Below are 14069 nucleotides of genomic sequence, written 5' to 3'. Positions count from 1 at the left end.
AATTAACATAGATTTGACAGCATTGCAAAATTACAGTCGGTCACACAAAAGATCATGAAAATTGTGTCTTCTGAACACAATAAAGTTTAGTGCTTTTAGAGATTTGAAAGATTCAATGTCCCCACACTCCTGTAAGTGCCTTCTAACCAATGCTCTAGGAAAAACTCAGGCACATGAAATGCCAAAAGAAAGCTTCTTTCTCTCACATACAATATCAAATAGCATACAGCATGGCACACATAGTTCAGGGATGCAAACAGGTAACATGATAAAAAAGGTGAAAATGGGGGATCCTGTGTCTCTACCACAAACAACAGTTCAAGTCTGGTCTAAGGTCATTTCCTGGCTCCAACCCCCACCCCCCCTTCCGTCGTCTCTTCACTATCCTGTCAAGTAAAGCCTGGAAATGGCACAGGCTGTAAACAATGACAGACAGAGGAGGATTATATATATTCTTTGCAATTAAGTACACAACTGTATCCATCCTACTCCAAAACAATCTTCTCAGATATGTATAAATCTCATATCAAAAAGGTGAGTCTAAACCAGAGACTTTCTAATGAGGAGACACAGCACTCAAAAAATCCTCCATAGAAATGCATGGGGTTAGTTTGTAACGCCAATATGGCCGTTGTCTACACACATCCCACCCCTTCCTCGGCAAAAAGTTGACATGTAAATACATTGAGCCAATCATGTGGTGTGATGTGAATACATTGAGCCAATCATATGGTGTGTTGTGAAGACATCTTGCCAATCATGTGTTGTGAACTCGCTGCTGGAGCAAGATTGGTGTCGTGAAGCCTTGCGCACACGTATTTCTGCTGAAAAGGATACCCGATGAGTGCCCAAAAAGCGTTGCTATATGGCCGCCGAGTGGAGGGACTTGCCTAAAAGGACTTTCTCTAAACTTAATGGTGTGGACGTGGCATTCGATTGTTAGTTACAATCAAATTCCACCAACCACAATTTGTTTACATATTTGAGGAAGTGTTATTAATATTAGAGTTAAAATATTATCTGAACCACTCCCTGATATTGGTGTTGAATTTGATGGCAGGTTAAAGTTTAAGAGTAACAACCTTTGGTATTCTGGAAAAAAGAATGAGTTTGTCCTGATTAGGGTTTAGGGATTAGCTTTCGATAATTCTTTCCTCCCTTCTCATTCTGTCGCCCTCTATTTATAACTACCACAGCTTTAGGTGGATGCAATTTAGTTAAACTGCCAAAACTTTTGTGAGATCCATTGTCACATGTATCTGGAATGACTATCATGAGAAGATAAACTCATATTTAATCACATATTTTAATCAAGTGTTACACAAAGCTGTACTGGAAACCGAGCTAGTTTTTGAGATCAGTTTCAAATGCTTTGTGTTATGCCACCAGTTTAGAAAGGAGGTAAACTAGTGGTAAAGTTAAGAAAATGCTAGCTTATATTGATGATATGTTCATGAATAGTTTGTGTCTGAGCCAGTCATTCAGATTATCCCAACATTATGTGAAGCTATATCCAAAACTCTTCAAAAGTCTGTGCCAGCGTATTTTGTGAAAGCAGGCACTGTGCATCATAGGGGTGTAAAGGCACACGTATTCATACCAAACCGTTTAGGTACAGGACGTTCACCCCAACTGGTGATTTCACAACTGAACCGGCACAGAAAAAGTCTCCCAAATGTCAGTCTGATGAAAGGCCTATCATCCCAAGTGGGTTAGAGGCAGCTGTAGGACGGCCTGCCCCTCAGCAGGAGATGAGCAGGGGGTTGGTGGCACTCTGGCTGGAGGATGTCACTCTGGGCCAGGATGCTGGTGCCCCACTCCCCCCCCCTCCTCCATCCGCCCCTGTGATCAGGAGGTCACTGGATAAGAGTTGCTGGCAGAGGGTGTCCACCACCTGCAGGACGGCTGAGGGACCTAAGGACAGCAAGCAAAGGGAGGTGGAGACATGATGATCTGGGTGAACCACATCCCTGTTCGTGGAATGGCCTACCAATTGTTATCAGAGCAGGGGCATCCCTCTCTATATTCAAGAAGCTCTTGAAGACCCAACTCTTCCAAGAGTACCTCCTCTCCTATCACATCTAACAACCCAACACACCTAACATGTACCTACCATGCACTTCTTTTTCTTCCCTCCTTCTACCTCCCTGTTCTACCATGATCTCCTTCAACCACACTTACTAGCACTTAAGCATCTGCACTCTCATCCTCTGGTAGTAGTCATTATTGTAGTAGTATTTACTGTTACCTAAGGTCTCCTTTGCAATGTAACTTAAATATTATTCCTCATTTTATAAGTCACTTTGGATAAAAAAAAACGTCTGCTAAATGAATAAATGCAAATGCAAACATACCAATTATGTGTGCAAGCATCTGAGACCCTTATTCATCCGACGGCCATTGTAAGCCAGAACAAGGCTACTGGGTACAGTTGCCATCACTTACAATGGCCACCGGATGAATAAGGCAAATAGAAGACCTTCTGCATGGTGAGGAAATGTGTGAGGGGTGGTAAATGCTTGGCTTGCTCACCTTGATCTTTTTGGCTGAAGACATCCAAAGAGCTCATCAGGATCTTACCCAGCATCCTTCGGGACACTCTCTAGTGAAATGAGAGAGAGAGCAAGAACTTGACCTCACTTCATTGTGTCCAACACCAACTGTGATGTTTTCACCACTAGGTGGCAGCCTAAGTTTGAACATATTCTCTCAGTTGTGGCACAGCCATTGCTTCCCTTGCTTGCCTCTGTTTCAGTAAGGGATTATATTTAATCTCTACTGTCAAGGCCCCTTTCTGAAATGTTTTCATAATGGAAACATTGGAATGCCACTATATGAGTACATTTGTTACACTATACTAATCCAATGCATGAGTCATCCTCAAGTAAGTACAGAAGTTACGGATGTTCTGTTCAGTATGCGTGCTTTTGTGTACTGATAAGTAGGTGGTATCCAGAGCTCTGTATGCTAGATAATACTCCTACATGAAGGAGGAAGGCAATGAAACAAAATATCCTGGGGCGGTGGAAGGGACAATTTGAGAGACAAAATTCTTAAGTCAAAACAAGAACATAGACACAGTGCTCTGTAGATGAATATCTGATCTCACAAACATTTTTGAAAACAGGTGGGTAAGCACATTTGCTGTGTGTGTGTGTGCGTGTGTGTGCACACACCTTTGAGCGCAGCTGCAGCAGCAGCTCAAGGGCGTCGGTGAGACGCTCTTCCAGCACTGAGAGACGCACGCGCTCCGTCTCCACCTGCTGCACCTCCCCCTGCAGCACCAACACCTCCTCCTGACACCGCTCTAACTCCTAGGAGGGACGGAGAAAGGGGGGAAGAGGGGAAGAGAGAGAGAGTAGGAGGGATAAGCAAAGAGAGACAAAGGGTCAGAGAGAAAAAAAGAAAAAGGGAGAGAAAGATATTAAGAATCCGAGCCAAGAAAAGACCATAAGACCATATGTGCACTGCCATACACTCGGAAAATTGACCGGCAAGTTGCGGTCACTTTCATAGACTGTATTATAACAGTCTATGGTCACTTTCAACGTTCCTTAGATTCCTAGATTAGGTTCCTATATTCCATAGATCCAACAGGAAGTAGTGTGAAGGAGCTTTTGTCAAATTGGTGACTGTGCTAGACTCAGCAAAGGCCTCCCCTTACTGCTCCTCTCTCCCCTCACTGCTCCTCTCTCCCCTCACCTGGGACACTGCTCCTCTCTATCCTCATTGCTCCTCTCTCCCCTCACTGCTCCTCTCTCCCCTCACCTGGGACACTGCTCCTCTCTATCCTCATTGCTCCTCTCTCCCCTCACTGCTCCTCTCTCCCCTCACCTGGGACACTGCTCCTCTCTATCCTCATTGCTCCTCTCTCCCCTCACTGCTCCTCTCTCCCCTCACTGCTCCTCTCTCCCCTCACCTGGGGCATTGCTCCTCTCTCCCCTCACCTGAGATACTGCCCCTCTCTCCCCTCACTGCTCCTCTCTCCCCTCATTGCTCCTCTGTCCCCTCATTGCTCCTCTGTCCCCTCATTGCTCCTCTTTCCTCTTACCTTCTCCAGCTCTCGTGATCTCTTCCACTCGTGGCTCTGAAGCGTGCCGCCCCATCCCTTCGCTGCACTTCCACACTCCCCATCACCGTGGTGAAGATTGTGCAACAAGAAAATCTGGCGCACGGCGGCGTTCTGGCACCTAGGAAAGAGCAGACAAGATGGCAGCTCTGTTAGCACAGGCTCCGGTGGGAGAGTCACTGCCCGGGGATAATTATTAAGAAAGGAATCGTTTAAAAAGCAACACATGAGTGAAGATTAGTGGAATCAAAAACACAGCCCACTTTCCTGTCACTTTCAAAGTAATTAACTAGAATCAAAAGCTTTCTTGTCAATTTACCATGACATACCATTTTCTTTCCATCAGTCTCATGAATGGCAACATTTTACCTTGAATTAACTGGGTTTACATTTTACCTCACAGCAAAATTGAAACAACCTGGCAACTGGCTGTGTGCATGACAGCTGCACTATAATTACAGAGCGTAGAATCCACCCAAATAGCTTTCATCACTCTGATAAGTGGGTGTCACACTTCTAAGTCATTAGATGTAAACTGATGCTTGATCATTAATTCTGATATTGCTTAATAAGGTTTTGTAATTTTGTATGACTTTGCATGGCAGCACGTCTCTGACTGCAATGTAATGAAAAAGCTACCAAAAATTCTCTGATGAGTAGATCAGTCACTGGTTTCTAAATAATAAACATTAGTGGTAATGGAGAAACCTGATATGTCAGGATCTGGCCTGGACCGTTGGAGTTTGTGCCACCCTGGTGGCCATTTTGTGTATTGTCCTGTGTTTGTTTCTGCCTGTTCCCCATGTGCTTTGTGTTACCTGCCTGTTATCTGTCTTTGTCTCCGCCCCATCTCCTTATTTGGTCTGTGCTTCCTGTCTTGTTTGTTTTCCCTCCATTGCTGCCTCCTCACCTTTTCCCTGTTATTGTCTCGTTGGTTTCGTCCAGTCCTCTGTCTCTCTGTTAATTGCTCTGTGTATTTCTACCCTCCTGTTTCTCTGTTCCTTGTCGGATCGTCTCTCTGTTTCTCCTTGTCTAGCCCAAGTCCTGTTTGTTGTAAGTAAGTCTTTAATTGTTAAGTTCGTGTTAAAATAAATCGTGTTTTGTCCGTAATTCTGTCTGTTGGAGTCTTGCACTTGGGTCCTCCTGCACAACCCTGACATGATATGGATAGGTAAAGGTGTTCTGCGAGTGAGATTATTGTTATTCAGGTGCTGCTGTGTTTACTTACGCTTCTGATGCTTTTTACTTATTTTACTGATGTTTTTATCCCAAGTGGAAAAGAAAATGACAGTGAAGTGTGTGTGGTGTGTGAGGGTGTGTACGAACCCTTTTGTGCAGTGCTGCAGACGCTGAATAAGCCTCTTTGACTCCAGAAGGCAACACTTGCTTTCATCCTCCCCCCTCTCCTCCTCCTCCGCCTCCTCGTCCGAGGCCGCCCGGCCCTCCACAGCCCTCTGTAGACACTCTTCTCCTGGAGGAGGGAGTGTCAAGAAGTCAGGGGGTCCAAAGGTCACATGTCAAAGCAGAGTACTACCCCAACCAATTCACCTATTTCGCGGTCATAAATGAAAGAGACCGTTGAGATGTCATGACACAGTTACTGTACTACTTCTAATGCACGTCACTGCTTTATTCAGCATATGCCGATTAACATTAGCCTGGCGGGCCATCCTATATCATTGAAATGTATAGTCTGGAATCGAGCCATTCACCTCGCTTAATCCAAGGGGCGGGCAGAGAATTGTCTTTCAAACTGCCTAGGCATGCAATAGGCCAGCGCTACGACCGTATCCGGTCGGCAAAATGGCAAATGCATCCTTCTTCAAAAGGAATGACTTAAGTGCATTGTGTTGCTCAACTTTCAAAGAAAAGCACAAGTCCAACTCCTCCAAAGTTGACGCCAACGCCGATTCAAACAACCGCTCTTCGTTCGCCATAGCCACCTTCCTTGTTGTTCACTGTCGTTATCCTGTTAAGCCCGCCTTAAGATTCTCTAACAAAATAGAGCGCTGTGATTGGATAACATCCACGGTGTTAGCCAATAGAAATTCCTACGGTTTGCTACTAGACGTACAGGCTGAGCAAATTAATTTGCCGCCGCTAGGGTGCGTCTAGATTTCTAGGCTAGATTAACATGTAAACGGGAATATTATGTTTCTGCTACACATGGACACATCTTATTCTGAATATTACAATAAACAGAATATCCTTAATCAGAATATAGTGTGCATGGAAACATGGCCAGTGATTCAAACACATCTAGTAGTGGCACTAGAGCTCTTAACATCCCTGAACAGTCTCCTTGAAGTTGACATTTATCTGTGAGAGAAAGAGACTTTTATGTTGCAGATGGGCACCTAAATGACAGAATGATAGGGGGGGTGTTTGTGAATGCACTAAATTCAGCCCCCAGGCTGCTCTCAGGCAGTAAATCTGTTAAGATGTTTCCTAATGTTCTCTAAGAGATGGAGCTCGCACAGACAGACATGCTCTGTGTGGAGTGTTCTTCTGTATTGTGTATACTGCAGTTGCAGTGCAAGTGACAGATTGAAGGGACTTAACCAACATTTTGAATGTTTACAACTCTCATGCCCCTCCCCCACTCCCACCAAGCACCCTCTCATCAAGTTTGTGCTCGTTTGCCAGACTGCACCAGACAGTAAGCGCTTTCAGATATAACCTCCAGAGTATATGAGGAGGTTTGTCAAACGGAGGTCCTACCCTTCGGATGATTCAGATATGATGCTAACCTGCGGACCTAATACTGACCTTATACGGACGTATGTGTGAACGACATACACGCACATTACAGAATCTCTGTGTGGTTGTCGAGTGAGGGGTGGGGGCTTGTAGAGTTCACAAGATGCGAGATATGACGCAGAATATATGCGGCCGCTGCCTGTCACAGCTGCTTTTTGTTTACAAAATGTAGCCTATGCATTATGTAGGCTAAAGAAGAGAAATCTATTGTGCATAGGCTAATACTTGAAGTAGGCTAGTCACGTAAGTGCGCACTTGAAATTGACCTAGGCTACAGTATTTGTATGTGTGCTTCAAATAAACACATTTATCTGTTTTCAACGTTATGTACCAGAATTAGCTATAGAACCCCAAATCTGGTTTGCGTTGGAGAGAGAGAGCATGCACAAACTTTATGGTAGGCTACCAGCCAATTGAGTAGGCTAACTCAAGACTTCAAGATCATAGCCTACAACGTTTTTAAGCAACAAACAAAATACTAACATTAATAACAGTGAAGTTGTTCGTTTTTTCATGGTTTATTTTTTCCAAAAGCATCCTCTCCCCATGTGTCGCATTTACGTAAGGAGCTTGGAACAAAGTTGGGTTTTCTTCGTTTTTATTTTCTCTAGGCATATAGGCTATGCTCAGCAAATATCAGCGAGCTCAGCAGGTCATGAAGGCTATCAATGAACAGAAAACTGTGTTGGCTAACAATTTATTAAATACTCCTGTTATTGTCGTCAACGACGTCGCTGTAGGCTACTGCCTTTTCAGCGCCTTCTGCTTATGATGATCCAGTCTTCTGAATTCGTTTGTCCTTGCCATTAGCCTGGGTGTTCCCATGCTGCCTTGCGCGCGATTTGATTCACGCTGCTAAGGCAGCCTGGAGACCATGAAGCAAATTTTCGCCTGAGATAGGGAACCAATCACAGAACAGGTGGGAAAGCAAGACGATGATGAGCTATGCACAGACGCATTTGATAGACATCCGTGGCACCCAATAAACGGATCTGGGCATTTTTTTCAAATACGTGAAAATGAACGTTTGGTTCCCAGACCACGTCTCATTGAGAAGTGGTGGCGCTAGCCAGGCTACCTCGCCATGCAGTTGGAGGCTAACGTGTCTCTAACGTTCCCTTCAGGTGTTCTATCAAAATGTTGTATGCCCTCATGGACAGTAGCTCCATGATGTCTGCATCTTTCCAGGTCGGAGATTTTCTGGACAGCACTATGCCACTCCATCATAACACTGGCATTTAAGTCAGATCTAACCACATGGACGCACGAAAGAAACGTCACCAACACGCCCTCTCACTAGGTGTGAATTTTAACCGCATGTTCTACTCCTCGTTCAGACACAGCACATTTACATAATGTCCGGAGGAAATACTAGGGGGGGAGTAGTATAAACACCGGGTGAATTCGGACTTCCATATGACCGGTTATGTCGTTCAGATATACGGCCCCACCGTTTAACATCGGCAGAACCTCCGGTCTTACACGTATGTCTGAAAGCGCTTTGTGATTGACAGTCAGATCTCACACAGCCCTGCTCTGATTGGACCAGAAGAACCGGGAGCTGTGGATTTTTGCAAAACAAATAACAGGCTCTAGGTTGAGGTAGAAGTGCCTTTTTTTTTTCTAAAACCTGCTGATTTATGTTGTTCGGTTGGAGCATAGTGTCAGTTTCAGTGAATATGATCAAAAAAATCTTGCCAACTGCAGCTTTAATGTGCATGTAAACTGGATCTGAAGAAGTCTGGAGTCAGAGTGTGCAACATTCTCTTCTTAACTTTAAGTTCATCACCAGAGGTCAGCACCTCGTTAATAGTGTTTTGGTGTGCGTTATTCTCTGTTTATACATGTGTATACATTTATGTCATGGATAAATCAAGCGGGGCATTTCCTAACCTCCTCGGATGCTGCTGTCCTCACTCCCAGGATGGACATGTGGAGTGGACTGGCCAGAGATTAGCGCAGCTGGACTCTCACCCTCAGAGTCCACTCCTGCTTCGCTTGCAGCTTTGCAGGAACAAATGTACCTAGAGGAAACAGACCGTCTGTACTGACAATGGAATACTTTATGTAGTCATATTCTCTGATAAGACTTTAGGCACTGAAAATATTTACAGTTGACAAAATAGACAAAGGATCTGGGATTGAGCCCAAGTGCAGGATTTAGATTTTTAGGGCCCTCAGGTGATACAAAATGGAAAATATGGCACATTCCTTTGCTATACCACACAGAGTTAGATTGAACAGATTACACCACACACCTCAAATAGGTTGCCGAAAAGAACAGGGTTTATGTGAGTGCAGTCTGCCATTTTCACAAAACATAAACAAATAAAAAGAATTGCTTGATTCTGCAGTTGCATTTTAACATTCGGAACAGATCTGAAGGTCTTTGTGTGATTTCCCAGGAAATTATCCCTGGATACAAAATCATTATACTTAGTCATCATGCTTAGTCATTAAACAGACATTACCGCCTGTTACTCTGGAAAAATAAGAATTTCCAATGACTACTGCCAAAGCAGAAACAAGGACTGTCCTCAATCCCAGTCTCTTTGCACTCCTTCAGACAGACTGCAGGTCCAGGCTAGTCCAGCCTGCTTTGCATGGAATGCTCCTCCGTACCAACCAATCAGTCCTAAGCGGTAATACTATAAGACAGTCAAGCGATCGCATTTCAACGTTCAGTGTCATTCACGGACATGTTGTCTTTGTGTGTCACCCTCTGATGTTTGCATGCAGTCCTGATGAAGCCCACCATGATCACAGCACCATTCTCTGCTTTCATCCGGATAAGTATGGCTTGTCAAAGTGAGTGGATGCAAATGCAGTGGTTACGCAGGGCAGGAGTCTAATCTTTCTTTTGACGTCAAAAATGTTGTTTAGGTGAGATGAGTCAGAGTTGAATATTAAAGTCACCACACAAAAGGGGACAGAGGTGCTATTGCATGCTGGCAAATTGTTGTAGTGATGTAAGGTTTGGCCCACTGTTTTGTACTGGAATGGACTATTTATCTATTGACCATGTCAGAATTCCTACTAGAATTGTAATGGGAATTCAGGGGGATTGTGAAAAGGTAGAAAGAGAGAAGCAAGACCCCCTCACCCCACCACCACCACCTCCTCCACCACCACATACAAACACACCCAGGAAACTTGATTGTGCAAGTTCTGGTCTGTCTTAGAGAAAAATTCCCCTCCATTTTCACCAGTTCTGTGTGTTGGCCTGAAGGGACTGGAAAAACACCATAAAGCTTTACGAAGACAGAATCACTCCGCTGGCTTTCAATTACAGCAGCGCTGACTGATCCCACCCAAATACAAACAACACTTGGACCACTTTCTGTTGCTTTCCCTCAGGTCCTCTCTGTCACTAAGTCCCTAAGGTCCTGGACCTGGACCTGGCCTGTGCCCACCCTACCTACATCGGAGTAGCGATTCAGGAGCAACGTGGGGGCAGGTAAGGAGTTCAGGTGTATCCAATTTTCCAGAGTTGAGCGGCGCAGTCCTGAGGGCATGCTAGAGTGCTCGTTGGTTTATTCATCATATTCACTCATGGGTGTGTGTTTTCATTCTTCACTCCCATTATTTGCACAACTTGCATGAGCCCCTAAATATGGTAATGATACTGTTGCTAATGGTTCCTGAAAATGGGAAGTAATTCCCGTAAACGTATTACATGCTTTAGAATATAAGATAATGAGTTGGGCTTTTCAAAACCACAGTTTTAAGTATGTTTTGGAGTGATGTAAGTAGTTGAGAAGTCAATTAGGCTTGAATCTGGTGAATGAGAATACACCTCTACCACCAAATCACATCAACACATTCACTTCACACTCACAGCATACACACACATGCACGCACGCACACACACACACATTACACATACACACACCTGAAGTGGTTCAGCTCTGTCTGAAGCTGTTGGACGCGCTCCTGCAGTGGCGCTACCTGGCTGGCCTGCCCCTGCAGCTCCTCCACCCTCTTCAGGCCAGAGGCCAGTGCCGCCCGCGCCTCCTCCATCCTGCTCCTCATCTGAGCGCGCTCCTTCCTCAGCCGGCCTGCTGCCTCCTCCAGCAACTCCGCCTGTCGGTGGGCCGTGCTCAGCTCCGCCTCCAGCTGCTGGCTGTAGCGCATGGCTTCCTGCAGCTGTCCATCACGCGACGAGCGAATCAGATCCAGCTCCCGCTGCAGGTCCACACAATTCCGCTGACCCCAGCGACGGCCGCCACCGCTCCGGCTGCTGTTCTGACTCGGGGGCATGGCTTTGGCTGCGGCAGTCTCAAATCTGTCCTCCCCATCGGAGGCCCGGCGCAGTGCCACCTCCAGCGCGATGCAGCGGGCATCGCTGGCCTGCAGGGCAGAGCGGAGGTCCTCCACCAGCTCCCTCAGGCTGGCGTTCTCCACGGTGAGCTGCTCTTGCAGGACCCTCTGCGGACTAGAAGCGGTCACTGTGTAGTAGTGAAGGACCAACAAATCAGAATTAATGTCTTGAGATTCATTAATATTTATATGTAGTTTATATATTCTGTGTATGTGTGCACATGACATGTACATACACAGCCTACACAAGGACACAGTCCCACACAAAACCCCATAACCTCCCTCAGGCATCAGTTTAAGTTTATCTATCTTTCAGCATTACAGGTTCATAAAGACTACTGCTATTACAGTGTTTCCCACAGAATTAAATTATATTTGTGGTGGTAGGTTTGCAGAATTAACTTCAATGCAGAATTTTTTTTAAAAATCAGCGCAGTGTGGTTATGATGCTAACCAGATTTAAGCACAATTTAGTACAACCTGGAAAATCAATTTTAACCTGGAAAATCATTGTGTGGTGGTCAATGTTGATATTGTGGTGGGCCGCCACAAATAGGTCAATGTATTAGAAACACTGCATTACAAACACTGAATTATTGTTGCTATTACAATAAAACATCATTACTGAATAATCTTGGAAATAAATCTTGGAATAAAATATTAGAACTGTCTCAGCTAAAGTCTAATGTCTCATCTGGAATCTATGAGTTGTTGGGGCTGGTGGGTGTTTCACATTTGTACAACTTCACATTTCTTTGGACTGAGCTACATTTTATGTCCCTCAACCCAGGCATCAAGACCATTTAGCATCTGTTGGAGAGTGCAGGGTAGTTGGAGTGTCTGGGCCAGGGTCATGTCATTCACATATTTTCAATGCCTTAAGTCCAGGAGGGCACTGTATATGAGTTCTAGGAAGACAATGGGCCCCAGTACACAGGGCTTAAAGCAGGTAGAATTTATGTGCCTGAAGTTATTAGAAATGTACAATGTCATTATGCGTAATTATCTAAGGTTCACACACATTGCCGACAACACTGTGCCCTGAGTTCAGTTCCTATTTCCCAGGGCAACTCCGCATGAGGGGTATTCCCAGGCAGAGAAATGTCCTATTATATTATGATATGATCGGTATTGTTCTGGACCTGACGGAGGCATCAAGGTAGATGTTATGGACTTTGGGGTGATTGATGTCTCCAAGAATTACCAGTCTGATGTCTTAGTACTTTGTAAGTCATGTGAGGTTATGAGGTGTTCAATAAGATCATAAGGACACCAGGACAAAATATTTTCTTTGGCAGATTCTTCTTTAATTTTAACCAGAAAATATCAGATAAATGGCTGCTGACAATATATGCAAAATATATGACATCATTCAGTCATAGCCATAAAACATGCACCTGCAAAAAAGCACATCGCCCCCTAGATACACCGACATGTGACAGTTCATAAGCTACTAGCCTACTACTGTACCAGGGATGTGTAGGCAGTAAATCTGAAATCATATTTAGGCCTACACAATATAATTTCATCCAGTTTAAATGACTGATTTTACATTTAGGCGACTGCTTTGAACAACAACCACAAGTAATACTAAAAGCAGCTGTCATACTGATAAATATAAATGTTGTGGCACTTGGAGAAGCCTACCTGTCTCTCTGCTCCAGTCAGCAGAAGTTCTGTTTTCCGCCAAAGACGACTGCTCTTGCTTTCTTTTCATTGTATCTCTTTGTTCTCTAGACAGGTCAAAACTCACACATTTCCGTCGGCGAACTCGTGGCCATCGAACACGGATCTCACGTTCTATGTGCTCGGTTTCTTCAGTGACTGGGAGACGCATAGCAGACTTCCCGCCTTTGGTATTTAAGGAAAAATGACCGCACAAGCGAGCGTGAAATTCTCTAAAGTTTAGCTCGCAAGGTAGGTCTGCCAAAATATATCTTCCCTCCTCACCTTCTTTTTTGTCCTGGTGACTATTTGCTGTTGGAATTCCCAATATCATGCAAAGCATACTGAAGTCCTCTTTGGAGATAACGTCTTCGGAGTTGTGGAACACTAGATGATGGAAGATCTCCTGCAAGTACTGGTCGATGCCAGTAGACAGGACCAGGATCTCGTTCTCTACGCAAGGGTCTGGGCTGTAGTGGTGGCACAGTGCGCTGCGCAACCACTGGCCCTTGCGCTCAGTGTAAAATGCCATAGACGTACATGTAGTGTCCAGCATTGTTGATGTTCGAAACTCCTGCTTTTCCTCAAGAAGTTTTTGTGTAGCCTAAGTCTCTCGGAAAACGTCTAGATTTGAGTTTTCACAGCGTTGTTAGAACTCCATGCATGCTACGCTTAAACCAGTGAATCACAGTCCTTATGCGAGTAGGCTGCGCAAAATGCATGTTAATCGCTGTGATGGGACTCAAGTCCCACTGGCAGGGAGGGATACTGGAAGCTTTTTTATCAACTCCGAAGGTGTCATTTCGGTTCCACCCGCCCTACTGACCGAGTTGGCGGAAGGCGTGTGTGAGAGTGAACGCCCACTGCTGTGTATGCAACCCAGATCAATCTAATCACGCCTTGGCTTTACATGAGCATTTAGTATAGTTTAGTTAATGGTCGACATTCATCTCACGCTGCTTATGTATGGTTGCCAGTTTATGTGCTGTCCATTGAGCACATAGGCTATGTAGCCAAGATGGCATAATATATAGGCAAGATGGTGAATTACGCAATAATATCTGGCTTAGGCTAATTTACTTATCTGTAGTCTGCTGCTATTAATTTGCATGAGGTCAACATAATTAATAAATGGCAGTAGTCATTTTGTACTTAGTCTGGCGGTCATTATACACTTACAGCAGACCAGCCATCCACCTGCTGATCCAAGTCCAGCTGCAGCCCCCAGGCTAACAATGCCCTTTGACCTCAGCTG

At 44.8% G+C, this 14069-nt stretch overlaps 1 protein-coding gene across 1 annotated transcript; it reads right to left on the bottom strand.

Annotated features, from left to right (window-relative positions):
• Window positions 1–693: 693 nt before the first annotated feature.
• On the bottom strand, window positions 694–13609 carry si:ch211-112f3.4 (EF-hand and coiled-coil domain-containing protein 1). Its single transcript, XM_042088701.1, has 8 exons — window positions 12797–13609; window positions 10722–11277; window positions 8723–8853; window positions 5396–5540; window positions 4052–4190; window positions 3177–3314; window positions 2533–2602; window positions 694–1914 (listed from the first exon to the last, which is right to left on the bottom strand). The coding sequence occupies exons 1-8, from the start codon at window positions 13368–13370 to the stop codon at window positions 1742–1744; spliced, it is 1926 nt and encodes a 641-aa protein (XP_041944635.1). The 5' UTR covers window positions 13371–13609; the 3' UTR covers window positions 694–1741.
• Window positions 13610–14069: the final 460 nt, after the last annotated feature.

This window comes from Alosa sapidissima, chromosome 4 (genome assembly GCF_018492685.1).
Source record: "Alosa sapidissima isolate fAloSap1 chromosome 4, fAloSap1.pri, whole genome shotgun sequence".
Lineage (NCBI taxonomy): Eukaryota > Metazoa > Chordata > Actinopteri > Clupeiformes > Clupeidae > Alosa > Alosa sapidissima.
This window is presented reverse-complemented; position numbering and strand designations above follow the sequence as displayed.